The 23,959-nt window shown below is 41.6% G+C and overlaps 1 protein-coding gene across 2 annotated transcripts in view; it reads left to right on the forward strand.

Moving 5' to 3' along the window:
• Positions 1–23,959, forward strand: part of lrp4 (low density lipoprotein receptor-related protein 4) — a 195,021-nt gene that overhangs the window by 63,928 nt on the left and 107,134 nt on the right. For both annotated transcript variants that reach the window (XM_034680931.1, XM_034680932.1), the window contains exon 2: positions 17,176–17,322. In XM_034680931.1, coding sequence (XP_034536822.1) covers positions 17,176–17,322 — 147 coding nt within the window. The remainder of the gene's footprint in view (positions 1–17,175; positions 17,323–23,959) is intronic.

A 23,959-nucleotide genomic window follows, 5' to 3' on the forward strand; every position in this document is an offset into this window, starting at 1 on the left:
GTTGTCCCGTCCCCACACTTGTTGTTTTTTTTTTTACCCAGCATATGCTGCTGTGGTAACCAGCTCGCCCGCATCAGGGCGGCCTGACCTACGGCAGGCAAATTAGTAGGTGGAGATGATCCGATGGAGAGGAGGAACAGGCGAGGAGGATGAGCTGTTAGGCATCGTGAAGCCAAGTCAGCGCGACCCAGAGCCATCACAACCACAGGGAATTCGGCGTATGTGTTTCTCTGAGTGTTTGAGAAGTTTTTAGAGCTTCCATATGTTGTAATGAAGAGAAACGAGGACATCAAATGGAGCAGGAGTCTGAGAAGTACTGCACGTACTCAGTAAAACTCCATAATTCATATTTTTCAGAACAGCATGGGTTCAAAATGAACCATAACGGATCGCTTCTGGCAAAAAGTTAATTTGTGGCCACCAAATATTACATGAGGGTGCTCTCATGTGGCAACCAATCAGTCACCAGAGTCTTCACCATGGGACGTTAAAAGGCCGTAAATATCACTGATTCCATCACACTGGCAGTAGAACAAGCTGATGCTATGCCTCTCATACGACTCCAACAGTGATCGGTTTGTACCAGATGTACAAGACCAACTTAGAACAGCAGCTCCGCTCTGCATCTGTCGCTGTGTGGCTGCTTTTGAGCTTTCAGTAGATCAAAAATAAGGTTTAATGCTCCAGGGATGAGCACCATCTATAGTAGGAATGAGCACTTACTGTCCCCAAGCGCTTGAACATCACTCTTGCTGTAACTAGTCAGTTAAAGTAGATAATACTTTTATTATTAAAGGCCTGAAATGTTAGTCATGTGTTGTGTCTAAGCTGTAGTGCTGCCACCCTTCACTAGCCGGAGCTGTGGCTTAATGGTTGCTGCCTTAATGTGATAAAGCTCTACTACCTGGATGTAAACAAACGCAGGTGACAGATGTAGCATGGCATAGTTTATCAGTGTTTTGATCTAGAAAATGGAGATAAAGTTGTGTGTATGCTTTGACTGGTGAGTGTGTAACCACAGGTATGTGGACATAGACTAGTGGACCGAAGGCTGGTGGTGCTAGCTCTGCTAATGTTAGCTAATGTGACCTGGTTTACTCTGTGATCCTGAGTTTAGCTGCAACCAATTATACTCACTTCCACCTGATTTTCTGAGTGTTGCCTTACTTTTAGACTAGTTGGTTAGTCAGGAATTAAATTTGTATTTGAACAACTAGGGAATAAGTCACTTTGGAACATCCCTACTCCAGACCCAACTCGGTCGAGGCAGATGGCTGTCTAACATGAGTCTGGTACTGCTGGAGGTTTCTGCCTACCTAAAAGGAAGTTTTTCCTCGCTGCTGTAACTAGCGAAATACTGCAAATAGGTGCAATGCTCATGGTGGATTAAGGGGGGGTAAGACTGAGTCCTACCCTGTATTGGTGTTGGGTCTCTGTTCATAATTTGACAGAGTGGTCTAGACCTCCTATGTTTGAGATAACATTTGTTGTGATTTGGCGCTATACAAATAAAGCTTGATTGATTGGTAGTCTGAAGTGATGCTGACCTTGACCCTTACAATTTTTCCAGACATGACTAGATCAATACAATTACAGAAAAACAACAGTTGTCTTTTCATGTGTGTTCACAAACTGTTTTCAACTAAGCTTTAATGTGAGCCAACAAAAAGTATCATTTGACCACCAAATGAAGGAACTAGTGCCTCTCTGTGGATAGTACTTTTATATCTGACACCATTCAACCTTTTTATTTTCGTTAATGGAACCTGTCCTGTGTTATCTCATCTAACGTCTTCACCTCTTTTCCAACAACAAGCAACGTCTATCATCACAAACAGGTTTGACAGACCAGCAGTACAACAGGCCCAAACAGCAGAAAACCAGGGATCACTTACTGTCCATGTCCAAACTTTAGCATCTAAGTGTTTAAAATTCAAAGCTCTGCTCAGCTTTAAAGGAAGGTGAATATTGGATTTTGATGTTGACAGAAACATGACCCCACCTGAATGATAATGTCGTCCGCTTGAAGTGTAAATCAGGAATTGTTTGCTGACACACTGAGCTGCTTTACAAAGCAGCCTCCTTTAACTGTGTTGGAGCATAAAGAGACATTATTCAGCTGTCGATTGCAGCTTTCCAAACCTCATGATGCTTAAAATAACTCTTTTTACGAAGTCTGATTGATACAAAGTTTGCAGAAAAACCTTGATATGCAGTGCCTTCCTGATCTGAATGTGATGCAATAGATAGAAGATGGGTGTGACACAATGAGCTGAGGTCGTCTCAAAATCAGACAGGTTTGTTCTCCCTGTAAATGAGATAAGACTTCCTGCTTTGCACCTTTTTATTTTTAGTGTCTTACATAAACTGTCCCAATTTCCAATGCTTTCTTTATTAATTTGGTCTAATAAATCCATAAATATTACAGAATGCACACCACCTCAAAGGATTTCAGCTTTGCAGTAACTGAGGCACTTGGAAAAGTTAATGTTAACTTGAAACATGAAAATAAAAACTTCAGAATGAGCGAATTAGCCTTCATCAGACTGTGCATTTAGTGTTTTTAGGAAGCTAAACACGGGGAGGTTTATTTGTCCCTCTGCAGTGTGTCTGCTGGAGTTAATGAGCCCTAAAGTGTCCAATAAGCCCAGTCTAATTTACAAGCTCTCTGTTGTGTCTCGCTGACCCAAAGGAAATAAAACCAAAACAGTAGGAATGATTTTGACTGCTTTATTGCTGAAAGAAAGAGGGAAGATTTCTCTCTTTAACAGCCACCAATAAGATGTCCTGGGAGATATCTTAGAGCTATTTTTGCAGATTGAAAGCTGCTTGAGTCAGGGGATCTCTCTGCTGCCCTACGGTGGATTGGTGGTGGTTTCATTAAGTGTCTTTGCTAAGCTGTAGGCGAACAGCCAATTTCCACCAGATCAGTGTCCGGTCTGTCTCTGATCCGTCACGGCACCGGATCTGATAGGTTTCTATTCTAGTCAATGTGTTAACTTCCACTGGATCTGCTCCGTTGTGTTCTGGCTGCGTCTCTGATCCGGCAGGTTGGAACACAATGGAACAGATATGCAAGACTGGAGCACGACACATCAACTCAACAGAGCAGATGGAGCGGGACAGGAAGTCAGGTTTCGCCAAAACAAAATGAAAAACATCCGGTTAATTTTCAGAATAAAACCCTCTGTGTTATCACCAGATCGTATTTCACTTCACTACAACAACAAACCAAAGTCATGATGAGCGGAGCCAGGCCTGGAGTCAACAGGTCAGAGGTTTTCAGAGGACCAGAAAGACAACATGGATGAGGAGAGGAGGAGGAGGAGAATCCTTGATTCAGTGATTACCGCAGGAAAACCTCGGTCACATGACTCCAGCTGTCCGGCGGTCCTTCTCCGTGTTGGCGTTCTGAAACACAACCGGTGGGTGTTGACAGATTGCACCGGATCAGAGACGGACGGGACATGGATCTAGTGGGAGTCCTGTGTTATATATAGGCATATTTTGCTGTGTTCACTGTCTCTGGTGTTAAAAACATACTGGCTTGGGGCGCTGGTGGCCTAGCGGTCTAAGCGCCCCATGTACAGAGGCTATAGTCCTCATCGCAGAGGTTGCTGGTTTGATTCCCGACCGCTACCATGTACTGCATGTCTTCCCCACTCTCTACTCCCCACATTTCCTGTCTCTCTTCAGCTGTCCTTTCATAAAGGCAAAAAGCCCCAAAAATATAACATAAAAAAAAAGCTAGCTTGAAAGTAAAGCGACTACTACAGCCCTGGCTAGCACAGGTCACTGCACTACAAGTTAGACATGACATATGAGCGGCATGTCAGTTCAACGTGACACACCTGAAGGCTTCAAGAAAAGTTAACCTGAAAGTTTGTCATTGTAGTCTTCACCTAAAACTAGCTGTGGGAGAAAAGGGAGAGCCGATGGTATTTTTCCTCCACTGGGAAAGTTTGCTGCTGCAGCCCCCTCTGTTCGGCGTGACAGTGAATGACAGTTATTACAGGTGAACAGCCGTCCTGTAAACACGATCAGTCAGGCGTCTCTTCCTGTCAGCTGTCTCACATGGCGAGACGTGACAGAGGACGAACACCGCTGCCTGACAGCAAGGTGGGACGCGCTCTCGCTGTGCAGCGCTGCGCAACGCCGTGCCGTGCCGTGCAGCTGAATGCAACCGGTTTGAAGAGGTTTCAGGCTGAACTGTGGCTGAGAGATGCAGCTGTCTACCCTGAAGTGATGCTTTTACAGCAGAGGAAGGGTGGCAGGAAGACACGGGAGGGGGACAAAAGGCGTGACTCATTCCCTCTTTGCTTCTATCTGACTCATTGTGTTGTCAGATGGCTCGTTTTTATTCCCCGATTCCCCACTTATCACTTTTTAAAGCGAAAGAATCCACTCCGACCCTCCAGGTAGTCTCCAGGGAGGTCCACGCCTAATTAACTGGCAGCCTTTTGACATCGTTCAAAGCATGTGGCCACCCGCTCACCAGGCCGTGTTACCATTGTGTGTTTTGGGCCTTCTCCTCTCTCTCCTCAAGTCTTCACATTCGTTCCTTTTAACCGTTTAACAACAGCAGACGGTGAATCAGAGTTTGAATGCTGCCTGGTTAGATCTGAGACATGGCAGCTTTGGCTCGGTTTGGTTGGCGCACACATGCTTCTGGTGGCCGGGTGATGTGTAGGCGGGTCAGATTTAGACGTGGTGTCAGGGTGGGTTTGTGGGATCATCTCTGTTTACCTTTTTGGGGGGACCACCTGGCTTGTTTCACACCAGGTCTGTTTAAGGAGTTTCAGGCGGTGGTAACCAGCAGCAGGATCTTTGGTGGTCTTTATTTTCTTTTTACTCCACCGGAGGTTCTTCTGACTCACGGTTCACACATCAGCGGCCTCTGGCAGCAGGTGAGGTAATAGTTAAGTTGTCTGTCTGTCTCTCTGTTGGCCTTAAGAGCAGGTTCAACACGTCTGCCTGCACCACCTGTTGTAGAATAGAGACGGGAGCTGCCTCTCTGAACTCAGTTAATCGCCCGGCTTGATTTTGGGTTTGATGTGGTGACTCGTATGAGCTACCTGCAAAAACCAAGAGATCAAGTTTCACCCTATTTAATCTGCTGCAAATTATAAGTGTTAGTGCTTAAGATGTAGACGCTGGCACAACTTCTCATTTTAAGAACAAATATATGTGCTTTCTTTAAAAAGTAAATGTATTAAATGTTAGATTTTTAACACATATTCAAGGTGAAACCACACTATGGCACAGACACAATGGTTTGAGTTTGATGCTCCTCATTAGGACTAAAGGGCAGCTTCTTCTTACTTTATATCACTCATGAAATTAAAGGTGACATTTCATGCAAAATGGACTTTTTAATGGTTCTCTACCTGAAATATGTGTCCCTGTCTACAAACCCCCCGAGAATGAAAAGAATCCATTCTGCCCCTGTTCTGATTTCTCCACCTTTCTGTAAATGTGTGTGAAACGAGCCGTTTCAGACTTCCGTGTTTTTGTTACGTCACAACAATATCCGGTCTGTAACAGGAAGTCAGAGCTCGGAGCTTGTTCAGCCCATAGACTGTATAAAATACAACTCAACCCCTCCTCCGTTTTTCATTCCCTGCACACGTGTGCTAACAAGGAGCTTAGGAGGGAGGCATGCTAGTTGTAGGCTGTCTTAATAAACACAAAGGTCGGTTTTACTCCCCACGTCTGCAGATTTGAAGATCTAGTGGATGATTTTTATGTATCATGGATAAGTGCTAGCGCTAGTTAGCATAGCTACATAGCTACATGTCGTAGCTGTAGCTGTGTACCAAGACACACGTCGACATACTGACAAATAAAGCAACAAGAAACACTAAATCTGTGACCAATCCTTCAGAAAAGGTCCCGCCCCCTTTCTGGCAGAGGTCGGTTTTACTCCCCACGTCTGCAGATTTGAAGATCTAGTGGATGATTTTTATTTGTCATGGATAAGTGCTAGCGCTAATTAGCATAGCTACATGTCGTAGCTGTGGCTGTGTACCAAGACACACGTCGACATACTGACAAATAAAACAACAAGAAACACTAAATCTGTGACCAATCCTTCAGAAAGGTCCTGCTGCAGGCGCCTCTCTGTCAGGATCAGATTCTGGATCAGATTCAGAGGGTTGAAGTAACGTGATCTCTGAGCAGCCGTGTATATTCAGCCAACATGTAAACATTAGATCAACGTGCTGGAGAGACCAAAATCTGATTTCAAAGTGTTTTTTTGAGCATAAACTTTAAAGACATGTTTTGGGGACCTCTTAGACCAATATATATTGATGAAAAAAGCGTGATATGTCACCTTTAAATTTCTCATGGGATAAAGTGCTATCACTTTAAAAGATCAATCATACGACTTAAAATTGATACCTGTAGTTCCTTAAGTGTCCACTTGAGGCTTTTTCTCAAGAAACTAAGCAGACTGCAGTAAGCAGACCGATTAGATAGTCAGTGTTAAAAGCAGCAGTTTTTTAAATCTTAAATATAAGTTGCATAAGTGGTTAAACTGTCTTGTGCAATGGTTTCTATTATATTCAACAAAGTCTGCAATGTGCAGTTTCAGTGCAGCTGTGTAGCTCTTTCTTGCACCATCTTTACTTGCATTCTTCTAGATCAGGGGTTGTCAAAGTGGGGGTCGGGATCCCTTGAGGGGTCGTGAGACACCAATGGGGGGGTCGCGAGATGTCTTCCAGATTTGATTTGATTTCTTCAAGTAATCTAAAATTGCGTATTTTACACATTAAAATGTAAAATGTTAAGTGTGGAAATATAGACAAAAATAATTCAGAATACTTTATTTGTCCCCAAAGGGTAATTCAGTTTTAATAGTTAAGTCTAATAGCAATAATAGTTAAATTTGAAATAAAACCATGCAAATAAAAAAAGTTTCCTTAGATGTCTTCCTTTCTTTGTTGCCAGATGACTTCTGAGGTGAGGGTTGTTTAACAGTTAGCATCAGTAGCAGCAGGCTAATTCATGATGGCACAGGAAACAAAGCAACACATGCATGTAGGTGGCTAATTTTCTGCAGACAGGCTAAATGAAGAATGAAGCAACATTTAATCACTTGGAGGAACAGTGTGTGTCGCGAGTCTTCTGCACCTATATTTTGGGGGTCACGGGCTGAAAGGTTTGGGAAGCCTTAGTCTAGATATCAGTGCGGTAGTTGTGCCTAGCCTACAGTAGCGCCTGCCCGAGACCCGTGCCATCGCCCTCTGCTGGTCACACGTCGTCTTAAACAGAGCAATTAAATAAACTCGCACTCTACAGGGTGCATTTACTTTTAATAGTATACATTTTTATTTCCTAATTCCTAACATCTGTGGACGGTTTGACAACTCATCCGTTTCAATTAGATCAAGGCTAACAGTCATGCATAATTACACATAATTAGGGGCTGTTTGCAAGGCAGCAAGGCTATAGCTTCAGCTCCTCCTCCGTGCAGGTTTAGACAGTAGTCGGGTGTTATTATGAGTCAGCGTTCAAATATGGCGGCTGCAATCTTAGGGCTTCAGAACACCTCTTCAGAAACCAATGGAGGCCGTCACTAAGATGACATCCAGTAGTACAACTTTCCCTCCAAGGTTTTTAATTTCTCTTAATCTTACGGGTACTTAAAGACAGGGGGAAAAGCCATTTGTGCCTTTACTTCTATGATAAATGATGCACTGTATGTTTAAGCTTATTGCAGTAAGCATATGCAGCTCTTTATCTGATCAGTTCACTCAACCAGTCTTACAGAATATCTGCTTTAAAGTGCTCAAACTTAGATCTAGACCGTCATCTCTCCTTGATTAAGCCTCAGCCTCAGTTTCAGACTGCTTCTGTTGCACCAAACAACACAAAGCATACACAAATTGCTGAAAGACTCTCATTGTCAAAGTCAGCAGGAAGAAGAATGATAACATCAGTGAAGTTGAGAATAGTTGTTCTGTACTCAGGCAGAATTCAGTCTCTGGGATGCTTGCGTTCAGCTTTTTTACCTAACTCAGCTCCTCTGGCGTTTAAAAGGAAATGAACAGCTCAGGTGATTCTGCTGTACTGCTCCACTTTAACACAAGCTCAAAGATTTATTGTTGCTAAACTTGCAATTCCAGCTCAAAGAGATCCACAGTGTCTACAAAACAGCCCGGCATGTGATCTGCTATCTGTGTGATGCATCAGAGGCTTGTCATGCCGGTGCTCTTGAAAGAGCTGGGCTACCATGCCTGGCTGTGGCTGCATGATGTGTGTGTGTGTGTGTGTGTGTGTGTGTGTGTGTGTGTGTGTGTGTGTGTGAGGGGTTGTTTGTGCATGTGTGTGTTTGTCTGCAGTCTTACATAACAATCTAGTGAGTGGGGATGATTGTCTCTTTACTCCTTAAGTAGGTTAGAGCTCACAGTGTGAAAGAGGACTTGCTCTGTGCGCTGCTTCTCAAACACTCATATTTGTTTCTTGAATTATGTGTGTGTGTTTGTGTGTGTGTGTGTGTGTGTGTGTGAGTGTGTGTGTGTGTGAGTGTGTGTGTGTCGATCATCAGTTAACATCCTGGTCTTTTACTCAAGTTGTGCAGCTGATTGATTATGAAACAGTATTTTCAAACCAGGTTATCTGCAGGTCTTGTGAGTCCTGTAACACAATGAACATTTGAGTATCAGACACAACAGTGGCATCAGGATGAGGATGAGGATGAGGACGAGGAACTGGCTCTTACTCCTTCCTTCTTCATCCATCTGACCTCTGCAGAGCTCAGCTTCCTTGACATTTTCTCACAGTGTTGGTGTCAGATCGTGTGGGAAAATGCTCAAACCTGACAGATTGCTTCATCTGAACTGTTGAAAGTATTTCCACAGTCTGTCACACAGTGATGAATACAGACTTCACACTCTGATAAACTATGTGAGATGTCTGCAACAAGCTAATAGGAGCAGAAAGGATTCGCCTTTTTGATTTTGGTTTAGAAAATCTATAAACTTGTAAATGATGATGTTTTGTCTTATACATTTTACTGGCTTAGGCAAATGTCAGTTCCTTTGTTCGCACTGTATAAATATTCTGCATCCTGATTAATTAGATTGCAGACATCTCTGCTTTGTTTTCATAATATGAAACTCTTTCATTAAGACTTTACTTAGATTGGTGGGAAAATATTTATTATTTATTAAATTTACTGCTTTTCTTACAGTATTGCAAACAAAATATATATATTACCTTTTCTCCTTCCACACAGTTTGTATATTTTTGATGTGAAGAACTTTGTATCCTTGGGTGAAGAAAAGTGCAACATAAATACAGTTTATTATTATTATTATTATTATTATTAATAATAATAATAATAATAATAATAATAATAATAATAATAATAATAATAATAATAAAATAATAATAATAATAATAATAATAATAATAATAAAAACATATTATTATTTAAATGTTTTATTGTTATTATTAGAGGTGTGAAAAAATATTGATATAGCAATATATCCTGATACTTTGACCTCCAATATGATATCGATATTTCAACTCTTAATACAGATATTTTTGTAATAATAAACATTCACATTTTAGCCAATTTTTTTTTTTTTTTTAAGTTATATTTTTGGCCTTTTTTGCTTTTATTGGACAGGACAGCTGAACATAGACAGGAAATGTGGGGAGTAGAGAACAGGGGAAGACATGCAGGAGATGGTCGACCGGCCGGGAATGGACCAGCGACCCCTGCGACGAGGACTGTAGCCTCTGTATGTGGGGCGCTTAGACTGCTAGGCCACCAGCGCCCCCATTTTAGCCAAGTTGGAACTAAAATACAACTTCAGTATTTCAAAAACAACAAAGTGGAAAAGTTGGTTTCAATCAAATAGTTTTGACTTAATTTGTCCTTTCAATTCAGAGTAATATTGTGTGATTTACATTTACACCATCCCTATTTTTTCTTAGTTTATTGTGTAGAATATCACAATATATCTCAATATTGTGACATAGTGATATATCTTGATGCTATCGTATTGTGATGTGTATCGTGAGGTTCTTGGCAATACTCACCCCTTGTTATTATTGTAGATCTAGACCATCATCTATGACGTTTATTTAATCGGCATTTTACTGACCCGACCATGAACACATCATAATGTAACCTTATGTCACCTTATCTAGTTACCTAACTAGCTTTTTTCTGTAAATTCCAACACACATTTCAACATCGTATCACTATCTTGGGTGTGATTACTGCGGCTGCTTCATGTGGAGGAGGATGACAATGAGGATGATGTTTTTTTAACCCAAAGACAGAAAAAGGAAGTGCATTTAGGTTTAGCTTGATGCACGATGGTGATGTTGTGCTTGGGCGTAGAACTTGTCTTCTTTCCTTCAAGGAATTATTTTGCAGCAACTACATTTTGCTCCCTCCTTGTCTTACTTTGGTAAAATGTGCCCAAACTTTAGAGCTGTCTGCACATTCAGCCATCCTCTCAAGCATCTGACCACCATCATTCTTCTCTGTGTAGTTTAACACATGTTGGCTGGCAATTGATGCATTTTGTGCACCAGGGATTTGATTTAAATGACGTGGTATAACGTTACATTACAGGACCCACAAGTCTTGATAAGCTCAAATATTTTTTGGGTTTTGAAAAATGCAGAACATGGTCTTTGATAGAGCCAGGTTTTGATCCCCATCCTCAGTCCACAGCCGATAATGGTTCCCCGCTGAACCCTGTCAGTTCCTTCAGCTCTGGTCAGAGTCGGCTGCTTCTGCTTTTTAAAGCATGTTTGACAAACGCGCGGCCTCTGATGTGGCTTCATGTTGACACAACTTTTACTCCAGCTCACAGACTCTAATTTAGCTCAGTGCAAACCCACATACACATATATCTAAATAATGTGCACATGTGCTTAAAGCTACAAATCCAGCACTGCTCACATCACAGCAGTGGAAGCTATCTGTGTTGTACTAAGGAGGAATTAGACTTAGTCAGGGATTTTCAGGCCTTAGTCTGTACCTGTCTGTCTGTCTCTGTGAGGGGACACGACACACCCCCGGGGTCCGAGGACTGCAGGAACTACAAACAGGACAAGAAAATTAGAAAGGCAGCTTTAAGGACGGAAAGACTTGGATGACGACATCCTCGTTTCCCCTCTTATTAGTGGAGAGTTGGAAGCGATGGGAGGGGAAAGGAAAGAAAGTGGGGAAGAGGAGAAAAGACGGAAGGCAGCTAAAGTGTGTGAAGAAGGGATGGTGGAAAAGACAAGAATGAGGAGAAGGAGAGAGGAATGAAAAGAAAGAGGCCATTAATTTAGTGCTGTGGGAGGGATCTGAAGGTTACTGAGCTCTCTCTGCCAGGCCCTCCTGGGTTGACTGATGCCTTTGTGAGGAGGCCAGGAACCACACACACACACACAAACACACACATACACACACACACACACACACACTCGCAGGGTTCCAAGAAACTCTGGGTTTGTTGCGGCGGGCCAGTTTCGTCAAAATTGCACACACACACTCACACACACATACACACAGATGGTCATTAATGGGCTTCAAAGTGAGAGCTAAATGGGAGACCTTTATTTATTTCCTCTCCTGGATGTGATTTGCTGTGATGTGTCCGTAAATGTGGTGACTCTGTGTTTTTTAACGTGCTCTCGTGGTAAACCAGGGCCGTGTAAATGTACGGCATGGCATGTATGTGTGTGTTTGACTTTGTATTTTTGGGATACTCTGTTTGTCTGTGTACATATGCCAGCAGTGTGCACAAATGGGTTGTATTAAAGGGCCAGTCAGCAACGTGTTACACTGAAAGAATGATGCAGGATATAACTAACAGGAATGCAAACTCCACATGGCAAAAACATTGGAAAGAGCACAAGGTGCAACTTCTATTTCAGATTTTACGGTACCATCATAAAGCAACCGGACATCTTCAGTGTAGAATAAGCAACAGCTGATGCTAGCATGCTCTGTGGAAGAGTTTGTGATGAAACTGTGTTACAAGGGCAAAAATGTCCTCTCTGTGTTGTTTTGATGTAAGATGACATATTTCACTCTACAAAAACAGATTTGAGAAGTGTTCTGGTTTCTGTTTGTAGTCTGAGCAGTATCGACCAATCAGGTGTCAGTCTGTATGGAGAGCAAAAGCAGGAGGATTCAATCCAGTGTAATGACATCCTGGCTCCCGTGGTTGGTAATCTGAGGAGGATTTAATTCTCTCTATAAACTCAACTCAAATCCACTCAAACTTTATTTACAGAGCACGTTTAAAGCAGCCCGGGTTGACCAAAGTGCTGTACAGATCGAAAGCAGCACAAATGACAAACATAACAGAGCCGAGGGACAGCCGCCACCTCTGGTTTTAAGCCTTGTTTTGGGAGTGACCAATAGCAACTGACCAGATGATCTCAATGTCCTGGCAGGACATACTGGAGAAGCTCGGTCAGGTCCTGGGGGACTAGGCCATTAAGAGCTTTAAAAACAAACAATACAATTTTAAAATCTATTCTAAAGGCAACTGGGAGCCAGGGCAGCGAAGCTAGGACAGGGGATATGTGGTCATGCTTGCGTTTGCAAGTGAGGAGACGGGCAGCAGCATTTTGTACCAGCTGCAGGAGGTGCAAGAGTGAGTGGTCCAGGCCAAAATACAGTGAGTTACAGATATCTGCACGAAGAGCAGCTAACCAGCTGTTCTAGATCAAACATTTATCCTGAGAAAATGTGAGCATCATTCCCAGAGTACTTTCTTTCTAAGATTAGATAAGATAAGATATTACTTTATTGATCCCCGGGGGGATATTTGGATGTTGCAGCAACCCAGACATAAGTACAATGGATAATAAGTTTCAATTGGTAAAATAAAAGAAGTAAAAATACAAATAGATAAATAAAGATAGAATACAAATTCACAAATTTAAGATATATACAAATGTTGCAAGTGGTTTAAATAGGGGTAATTACAGGAAGTATTAAATATGATTCAGTTATGACAGATTAAGCAATATAATAAAGAAACATGGGTATATAATATGACTAAGTTGTTGTAAACAATAATAATGTAATTTAATATGATATAATATAACAAAGATGATTATATAATATAATGTAGTATGCTGGCTGTTTGAGTTTGAAGCTGTTTAATGTCTTTTCTTAGCCGGTGTCCCATCATTTACCAAGGTCCCTGTGATACCTGAACGCCACGAGTCAGGGGGGTGAAGCTCTGTCTCTATTCTGAGGTTGACTTTTTTCATTTCTGAACAATTCTCTGAATGATTTACGACATTCAGCCTGTAGGGACAGAAGTAAAAAATGCTCCTTTACATCACGAGGACATGTGTAACTCCTGACAAGAGGCCTCAAATACACATAGCTCTGTTTTAAGGAGGTTGAATGCCTGGAAAACAGCAGCCTATTGGCCCATCATAACTAACATGTAACATTAAAAATATTTGATTATTTTGCAGCTGGATAACTACTGTGCTTAAATCCTGATTGGCACCTGGATTATTTGTCAGCAGTCTTTTGATTTGACTGTGTAATTAATTCTAAGTTCAGAAACCTCATCAACTCTTCATCAATCATGTTACTGATAGGTGTCAGACAGTGCAGCTCTAACAGAGAGAGACCCTTCAGGGGAAAATCCACAGAGTGATTCACTTCATGCAGGTTCCTAAAGACGCCTGTCCTACTTTTCACAAATAATCTCAGCTGGAAACGTCACTGCTCTTTTTCACACGCCGAAGGTTACAAATATGTAAAAGTCTCCCTTATCCCCCCCAAAAAAGTTAAACCGCCCTGAGGCAACACAGCTGTGTACTCATGGTCATAATCCTGTCTCTCAGTTACACATTCAACACACATTTCTCTGTCCCCACAGAAGATATTCATTTAATGAAAGTCATTCATATTAAGATCAGGCATGTTTATTGCTCTCTTTGAAGGGCAAAACATGTCCACTTCAAACCATATTAATCACTAACACAATAACACAGCAGGATGGCCCCAGGGCAGGGGGTTTGTGAAGTCTCATTTGTACATGATGACACCGTGTGTGGCTGTATGGAGTGTATTAGGCGGTAGTTTATAGAACAAAGCTGATTGGAGCAGTGACAGAGAATCTGCATGGCAGAAGGCTGCAAAGATCCTGCTGTGTACTCAACCTCCTGAAACAGATGGGAGCACATGAACGTAGCTGAGTAGAGGCCCATGGTGTGTACCAAGGTTGTCAAAACGATTGGAACGATCAGAGAAAGGACACATTTTCTGATTGTTTCAGGTTCTAAATAACATATGAAAATGTATGTTGTGTGTGTCTCTGCTCTGCTCTCTGTCACAACCACAACACCTGGAATGGTTCTCATTCACAGGTCAGAAAATTCACCACTTTTGGGTCTCAGGAGTTTATCTTTGTTGCCATCGCATCAAAACAGGCATTGATAAGTTCAAAATTCAAATATCTTGACAAGTCTAGTTTGCCACTGAAACATCTTAGTACTTTAAATCTTTCTTGACATTTTACTCTCTGATTTAGGCAGAACTTATTCCTCTAGTTTTTTAGGAAGACCCTGTTTCCCCACGTTGAAAACATAGACCAGGCATGTCCAAAGTACGGCCCGGGGGCCAATCGCGGCCCAAGGTCCATTTATTTATGGCCCCAAGCTTCCATCTTGAAATGTGTTATGTATAGCACAGAAACTAATCACCTTCTGAATCATCTGTACATTTGCAGTTTCTTTCAAGCGCACAAACAAAACTAAAGTCAATCCAGAAACGTCTCGAAAAGCTTCATATGGACTACCTGTCCAAAGCCAAAGCTCTGGGGATTCTGCAAGACGGCAATAAAGAAGAAACACAAGAACTCTTAAAGCTGACAGGTTTTTTTAAATTAATGTTTTTATCATGATGTGAAAATGTTCTTGATGAACGCTAAAAGTTCAGAAGACACAAAAGAGAACACAAGACAAGATCAAAATCAGGAAATTGTACAGAAAAGGGAAAAATTTGGTGCTTAAAAAATGTTCGGAATGCAGGAAAATAATTATTTTGTTCTTAAATGTTGTCTGCTGGTCAGAACAGTCTTAAAAACCAACATGAAAAAGAAGTGTGATGAAATCCAGATCGTGGTCCTGCCATAGGAAAATAATGAGACAATATTTTTCCCACATTTCCTGACCCGAATGAAAAACCTTTATCTCCAGAAGAAGATAAAGTTTGCTAATGTTTACATGGCTTGCGGAGAACTGAAGACTTCCTATTTACTGTTTTGTTGAGAAAAACTTTAAAATAATTGTTATTCAATAGATATCTCATATATAACTTTTAGGATTCCAAAGTCTCAGTAGGAGCCACTGGCCCTGAGGTATTCTGACGACAAAAAAGTTTGGACACCCCTAACATAGACTGTATAAATAATGGACATAGTATCCGTGACGTCACCCATCTGTTTCTGAAGCGCTGTTTTGAGGCCAATTGTCGGCGAGAGCCAAATTGCTGCTGTTGAGCAATTGTGACGTAAAGGGGCGGAGTTTGAGCCTCCTATCCAACAGCTACAGTGTCCCCGCCTGTCAATCAAGTCAGCTGTGCCTCTCATTGGAAGACTTGTTGGAAAAAAAAATCATCCTCGTTCAGTGTGTGCCGATCGAGAAATGAGCTATCCAGACTGCATTCATTTTTTGTACCAGGCTGTAAACATGTTTATTTCTGCTGTAAAGATCAGCTTTTTTGATTTGGTGTGTATGTGGTTTCCAGTACTTCCAGAGCCAACCTCAAGTGGACACTCGATGAACTGCAGTTTTTAGCACTTCTGCATTGGACTCATATTTTTAGACCAGAGGTTGCCGCTTGGTTGAGAAGAGAAGCTGAAATGATATTGCAATTTGGATTTTCAGGACTAAGACGTGACCGATCTTCCATGGTCTTTAAACGCCTCCAAGGACTTGAGGCATGATTTGTGACTTGCTTGGTTTGAAGCCTGACTCAGACTTTACCTAACAAGTTTAGACTTGAATTAAAAAGTATTTACTTGATCCATTAGGGTCATTAAGGAATAGAAAACTGCAAGCTTTGAACCAGCACTTTGGGGCACCAGAGCTTCTCTTTGTGTAAGAAACTCTTCTCTTCTTGTTTGAGAACTGATGAGTCAGTCTAGAGCTTATTTGTTTTCACCAGTACTTGTCCGATGACCCTCTCAATGTCCCGGGTACAGAGCCCTTGAGAGTCTCTTGCTGGGTAACAACCATTCACCTTAGAAGCAGCACTTTAAATCTTCTGACAAACTTTTAAATGTGATCAGTGATTCAGAGAACTTGAACCGAGTTAGTTTTAATCTGCAGTGAGTCCCAGACAAGGAGATTTAGCTGCAGCATAAATCAAACAGACAACCAATTTAATGCAACATTCTACGACTATTTTACCTTAAAATCATTTTGACGGTACACTGACTTGTAATAGGAAGATAGTGCCGCTTACATTCTCACTTGGGTTGAGCTGGAGGAGTTCTCACCACTTTACAGAACAACTTTGTGGCAGAAAGCCCTGAAATCAAAGATCTCTAATGACTGCTTTCAGCTCAGAATTTAAACACTGATATCATCGAAGAGGCAAGACCAAAGAGGGTGATTAAAGAAAGGAGTTAATAAAGGGAGAAAAGAGTGACTTAACAAGAGAGGGGAGAAAAAGTAAATATTAGACCCGGCTTCAGAAGAGAAAGAAATGGAATTTGAAACTCTTGTGGAACATTTATTGTACCAAAAGATTCCCACTATTTCCCAACACTGATTTAATTCACACCAAGTGTATTTTTATGTTAACACATGGCTATGGTTTTGTTCACAGCTGTTATTGTCAGACATACCAAGGGGGGGGTAAGTGTGGAGTAGTTAAGGAGGGTGGATATATCATCGTGACACAAGAAAGCAAGAAGTCACATGGTTAGAGGACCACGAAAACCACAGTCCTGCTGTGTGTGTTACAGTAAACCCCTCCTCTCCTCACTCTGTAGTAGCCAGTCTGCAACTCCTTTATCTGTTGAATGTTTTCAGAAAGGTTGTGGGTTTCCAATGAGTGTTACAGTGATGTGTGAATGAAAGAGGAATTAGCCTTTGCTTGAACACTAAAACCACGTCAGAGAAACTGAACATGTCTAATGAACACCGTCTCTCCTCCCTCTGTGTCTGCAGGAGTTCAGGGCAGCGCTGAGTGTTCGTGTGGGAAGAATCACTTCACCTGTGCGGTCAGTGCGTTCGGGGAGTGTACCTGCATTCCAGCACAGTGGCAGTGTGACGGGGACAACGACTGCGGGGACCACAGTGATGAGGACGGATGCAGTGAGTTTAAAACCCTCTTCTTTTCCTGTTATTTTTCTCTCTTTTTCCTCCTCTTTGGGACTTCGGTCCAGTTTGGAACTTTGGCAAACACTTATATGAGAGGCATCTGATGGAAGCCAGATCTGTAGATCCATTGCAACCAAACCAGCTCAAATAAAGACACCATCTGATTCATCCTTCTGACTGATCACTGGTGCAGATATCCAGTTCAGGCAGACAACTCACGTTTAAATTGTTTATTGTAGCAGCAAATACATATTCATGTTTGGCGCCCAGGCTCCCGCCTCATCACTCCCTGCAGAAAGTTTACATGCAGACTTTGAGGAGTGATGAGCAAAACATACTAAACACCCCCCGGAGCCTGCAGGTGGAAGCTGGGGAGGCGGCGGCGAAGAAGAAAATATCAGCAATGGCATGCAGCAGCAGAGTTGTTGACAGGCAGAGGGAGAGGTGGGAGATTTTTTCCCAGTTTAAATAGACCGCCAATTTGAGAGGCAGAGGGCAGGATTGGATGATGGATAAGAGAGTGGGACATGTGACGTGTATGGCATTGCAGCTCGAGTTGTCTGCCTGAACTAGCTCGCAGGCGTCGCTCCATTTGTGTTGAGGACAATTTGCTTCATTGTTCGATTCATGCTTTTTTGCATCATTCCAGTTCGAATTTGAAGTTTTCAAGGTTGAAATTTCCAAACGCCGACCTCCAAATGTTCCAGGTGCATGAAGCCAAATGTAAACTAAACTCACGTCTGATCGTGAGAAGCTGATGAGCCTTTGGCAAGTGTACTCACAATTAAACTCCCAATAGTGCAGCCTTCTTGAATATCAAATAAATGAAGAAAGAAATGCATTGCCTTGTCATATTTTACTTTATGATTTTCGGTCTTTTGCATTTTAGATTTATTCCTGAACAACTTTTATACAGATGACATGGCTTTATGACTTACAACATTGGCATCAATTTAGTTTTATAAGTGGTTTAAATACTGCTGTAAAATGCAATGTACACTACCAGTCAGAAGTTTGGAAACACCTTCTCATTCAAGGGTTTGTATTTATTTTAATTATTGTAAACACTGTAGATTAATACCGAAGGCATCAAAACTATGAAAGAACATATATGGAGTTATTTAATGACCAAAAAAAGTGTTAAACAAAGCAGAATCTGTTTTATATTTTAGATTCTGTAAAGTAGCCCCCTTTTTCCTTCATGACAGCTTTGCACACTCTTGGTATTCTCTCAGTCCGCTTCATGAAGTGGTCTCCTGGAATGGTTTCTAATGAACATGAGCCTTGTCAAGAGTTCATTTGTAGAATGACTTGCCTTCTTAATGTGTTTGAGACCATCAGTTGTGTTGTTTAGAGGTAGGGTTAGTACACAATGGATAGCCCTATTTGACGACTGTTGTAATCCAGATTATGGCAAAACCAGATTATTTCATAGTTTGGATGTCTTCAGTTTTAATCTACAATGTTGAAAATAATTAAAATAGATAAAAACCATTGAATGAGAAGGTGTGTCCAAACTTTTGACTGGTTTGGACACACCTTTGATACCGTTTTGTAATCTAAAAAGTCATGCTGCATACATAGTGAAGGAGACAAATCAAGTATAGTGCTACCTCTGCTGAGCTCAACTACCTTACCGGTAGCAGGATAGTGAAAACAGATGCTTCTATAAAGAGCTTCATAGTTGCACAGAAACTGGACATAGTGTACTTTAATAAAAGCAATGGAAGGCTTCATGCAGGAGGACCTTTTTCCCCTCATGGACATCCCCCAGAACTGACTGTGCTTTATATACCTCTGGATTTTACAGTATGTATTGAATTGTATCATTTTAATGAAATACAGGCAGGTGTACTGACTCTAGCACTTCTAAATGTGCTCCTCAATGGGTGCTGCCATTGCTGTTTGGCATCAAACACCTGCTGCTTCATGATTTAGTTCTTTAATAATAAGAACCTCCAGCTTTGGTGCGTGTTGTTTTGTTTTGCTCGTGTGAGGGTAGAAAACTCTTCATCTCTAAGTTTTCTGGAACGTATCATAAAGTCACTTTGTCTTAGAAGTCTAGCTTAAATTGCGCTTGCCTAATTGGTGGCGGATGAAGTCGGACAGCAAGCTTTGGCATGTCTAAAGTGTTGTAGGACAAACTAAGTGATGCAGAATCCTCTGATGCCTCTGATTTTAAACACGCTGTAATTGGATCTGGGACCAGATGTATCATCTGTTCTGTTTCTAATTAGAGGTTTCTAAAAGTGACTTTTGTTGTAGCTATCCTTGATTAGTATAAACATGATTTTCAACAAGACTGTTTCATTAGAAGGGCAGTGTCCTCCATACTAGCAGCCAAACTTCTGAGAAGTGAAATAATGTACAAACACAAGCGGCTGTTCAAGATCTGAGTCCAAACAAAATAGGCTCAAATTAGGAGAAAAAGATGTGATTAAAGAATGAATAATAGAGTTCCCAAATCTGTCAAGACTTGATCATTGGTGCGGCAGTAATCCCAAAGAAGGTGTGAGTCCCAAAGCAGCCTTCAATGTTTGCTTCTGTTGAGATGGGTGTTTTATTCATACTTACGTAATTTCAATCTAAGGGTGGTCGCTTTCACCAACTGGACAAGTGTTGAGAAAGAGTCAAATAGCAATTGTGACTAATAACTCTGTCCCCTTGAGCAAGGCCTGAAACTTCAGCCTCCTCAGCCAAGCCTCTGGCTGTGCTTGGCAGCTCCCTGATTCAAATTTGTGTAAGAGCACGACTCCTGGGTTTTACTAGAAATGTTCAAGTGTGCACAGCCAGAGTTTTCCTGCACAAACACTCTGCAATACTCAGAAGAGAAAAATATAATTGGGCCCATATGGATCCCATCATCACCCAGTGAAACAGTGAATGGGTCAGTGGTCCAGGCGGGGTAGTATTTCTGATGCAGGAGCAGAACGAGGCGCTCTGCGTGGTGCATGCCCCGTGCAGAAAACTGCTTGAGTGACTTTTGGCTCCAGACGGCGTTTGGCTGGAGGGAAGTCTTGGCAGCAGAGTCAGACAGGAGTATTTTCCTGCAGAGCATGTCAGTTTGTCAAGTGGAGGAGATCTTCAGCGCTCCTATTTTGCACTTCTGTGTATTGATGCGAAATGTCGATGTGAGGGTTGTGTTTTCTCTTCCTCCTGCTCTCTCACAGAGCAGAGGAGCAGATGCTGCCCTTTTGTTTGACACCTACCAAGCCTCTTTGAAAGGTGCGCGTCTGTGCATGTATATATGTGTGTGTGTGTGTGTGTGTTTGTTGATATTCTTTCTCCATTAGTCTTCCTCTGTCACATTATGCTAGTTGGAGGTTGGGAGAAGGGATGCTAAGTGGTATTGATCACCAGCCAGTTGAATGTTCAGTGAGTCTGATCGCCGTGTATTGATCTGCGGTACGTCACTTATTTAAGGAGACACACGGAGGCAGCTGACAGATATCAGAGCATCTTAGCGGGACCTTTCTAATCCATTAGTACTGTCAGATCGATCCTCTGCTCCCCACGGACTCTCCCTACTTAATTTTGTAATCACAGCTCATATCACAGAGATTTGTGTCGTTGGAGCAGCCGGTCACTGGATGCTACAGTTGTAAATCTTCAGTGTTCCTTCCCACAAGTGGACCGTCCAGTTTCTGCCTCAGCTCATTTTAAGAGTGTCCTTGTAAAATACAATCTCAGCAGGAAACTTTGTATTTTCAAAGTGTGTCTTCTCAGATTCAGGTTAGGAATAATGTATCTTCATCCTTGTAAATGTTTAAATCTTCCCTGAATGTGTATACTTGCACTTGATTTACATGCAGTATATGTTCACCCTGAGTTAGGGGTGTAATCAAGCAAATGATGTATGCTACAATAATCCTTAAACATTATTTAACTCCAGCTTCTCATTAATTATGGTTTCCATCTTTTTCCTTTGTGTTGTCTTTATCCCCCTTTGAAATAGATATAGGTTTTTGGCCTTTTGGTCGGACTAAACAAGTGATTCTGAGCTGAAGTAGTTCCCAGTCTTGGGACTTGGTCCCTCAAAAACACCAGGATACATCAAAGAGAGAAAAATCAAGTATATTTCTGTAATCTATTCCGTTCCTTTGGGGAATAATGAAACTTTATAGAGTCATCAAATTTTACAACCTATGAAGACAGAATGTCTCTTTGTGCTTTTACACCACTCAGACCTAGAATGTTATTTATGCACTACGTTTTTACAACCTGCAGTGATGGTTTACAAATTGATTTGTGTTAAAGGTCCTGTGATATTTTTTAGCTGTTTACAACATGTATTCATTTTTTCAGCAAGGTTTTTAATTCAGTTGCAAAGAAACACAAATCCAGCCTCTGCAGCCTCTCAGTTTCCAACCTCACTGTCCATGCAGTGATCTGAGTGAACAGAGATGCTATGATATGGATGTACTGTGCTTATTGGCTTCCCAATAGGGCTGTCAAAATTGCTCCAAAATGACATTTGAATATTCGCTCTAAAAAATCCCAGAGGTTCGAACCATTCGAATATCTATATTTGCGCATTATGTCAATAACAAGTGGACAAACTGATACAAGGAGACATAACTACTTGTATATGTGTTTTTATTTAAGATATAACATGCCTAAAACATACCTACACTTACAAAACAAGTAAAGGACCTAATGGTCTATACCGTAACACTTTTAAGACTGTTGACCTCTCGCTCGCTCGCCCCCTCCCCTCTCTGTGAGCAGTGCGCTGAGTGAGTGCTGAACAAGACTTGTGCGAGCAATTAAAGGTCCCGACTCTTGTCCCTAATATAGGCAGGCTTCATTCGGTGATTGAAGCAAATATTATTAACATTAATTGAAGTTAAAAACAAAAAAGTAGTCCACTTACATTCTTGGCGCTTGTATAAAAAAAAAAGAGGAAAAACTGCATTTTATCCCAGTGTCACTGATTGTGGGGCTCTTTTAGTCCACTGTCAATGTAGGGTCTTAGGCCTGACAGGTTATTTGCCAAAAACACAAGACAGTCCACGTGTGAAGAGGCCCGATCTCTTTTTATTCACTATATTCCCAGCGGAGGAAAAGACGCGTTCAGAGCGCACTGAGGATCGGGGGACGGAAGGATTTCTCTCTACCGTCTGTTTCACGCTGTGCATGTGTGACTCCTGTGATCTGTCCCTGACCTGTCATGCAGTGCGCCCACTCGCAAAGCAGCCACTGATGTGTTTAATATATGATATTAATTTTCACAGTCGAATCTTCGTTTTTTTTTTATATTCGAATATATATTCAAATTTAGAATATTCGTTGACAGCCCTACTTGTTTGAGAAGAAGGGTGTAGGTCAGTTCAGAAAAATGCAGAGGTGGAAAAACACCAAAACAAAGTAGGCGAGTGCCCCAGAAGAACCTGAACCAGTACACTACACATGATCCAGAATCTGATCCCAGTGTCGCAAGGCTACAACAGCATGTCTCTGTGATACGTCAAATTTGAGTGTTATTTCTACTGTCTTGCCTTTCGTGTGTAACTTTATGTGCTCGGTAGGGATGGGCATTTCAAGCCAAAATACTATTCGATAATCATTGGCTTCTATTCCAATGCTAATGCGGTTAGCAAATAGCTTTAAGACGCTCTATAGCCACCATAATACCGTATTACAACCAGGCACCAGTAAAAAACAATGAAAATTTCTACTTTTAAACTGAGAAAATATTCAAAGTATGACTTTGATTTTTACTAAGTGAACGAATTTTCGAATATTCCAAAAGCATTGGGTAAAGGGACTGGACTTGTACTTATATAGCGCTTTTTCCAGTCTGTCTGACCTAGGGATGGGTACCGAATTCAGTACTTTTATAGGTACCGACCGAATTCCGTCGGTACTACAGAGTACCGACTCACGTAAAATCAAACGGTACCATGTTTCGGTACCTGAACGCATCCCTTTGACTGTGCGGGAGTGGAAGAGGAGGCGATTTTCCATACTTTCGCCCTGTAATAAAGTCAAAGACTGATTGGGTGGACGTCTCTGCTCTCTGCTCTCTGTATCTGCGCGGGAGCGCGCCAAACGTAGACTGCAGCTGAGGGGCGTGCGCACTCAGCGCGAGGCAGAACTTCATGAGGATTTAGTTTATTTTATACAGTCTATGGTTGAGACTGACCCTCTCGCTCCGACTACCTGCCCCGTTTATAACCGTTCCTGTGTGTGTGATTGCCCAACAAGTAAGTTGTGTGTCCTGTTATTATGAAGAGACGGAGAACTGACTTGTTCCCGTCCGCAGACATTCACGTTTGTTCATTGATAAACTCCCGAAAGAGCAATTAGACGCCACGAGCACGTGTCAGCTAATATATCGAATCACCTTTATAATCCTGTTTCTGTTCATTTCATATTAAATTAAATAAATATGTTAAATTAAACAAATTTGAGATTTAAAAAAAAATAATAACATTTATTACCACATAAAATAACAAAAGTACTGAAAATTGGTACCGTTGAGTACCGGTACCGATTCCCAGGTACCGGGTATCGGTACCGTATCGGTTCAAATGTGAAAGGTACCCATCCCTAGTCTGACCACTCAAAGCGCTTTTACACTCGTCGTCACATTCACCCATTCATACCCATTCACTCACTGATGGTTGAG

This window comes from Notolabrus celidotus, chromosome 3 (genome assembly GCF_009762535.1).
Source record: "Notolabrus celidotus isolate fNotCel1 chromosome 3, fNotCel1.pri, whole genome shotgun sequence".
NCBI classification, from domain to species: domain Eukaryota; kingdom Metazoa; phylum Chordata; class Actinopteri; order Labriformes; family Labridae; genus Notolabrus; species Notolabrus celidotus.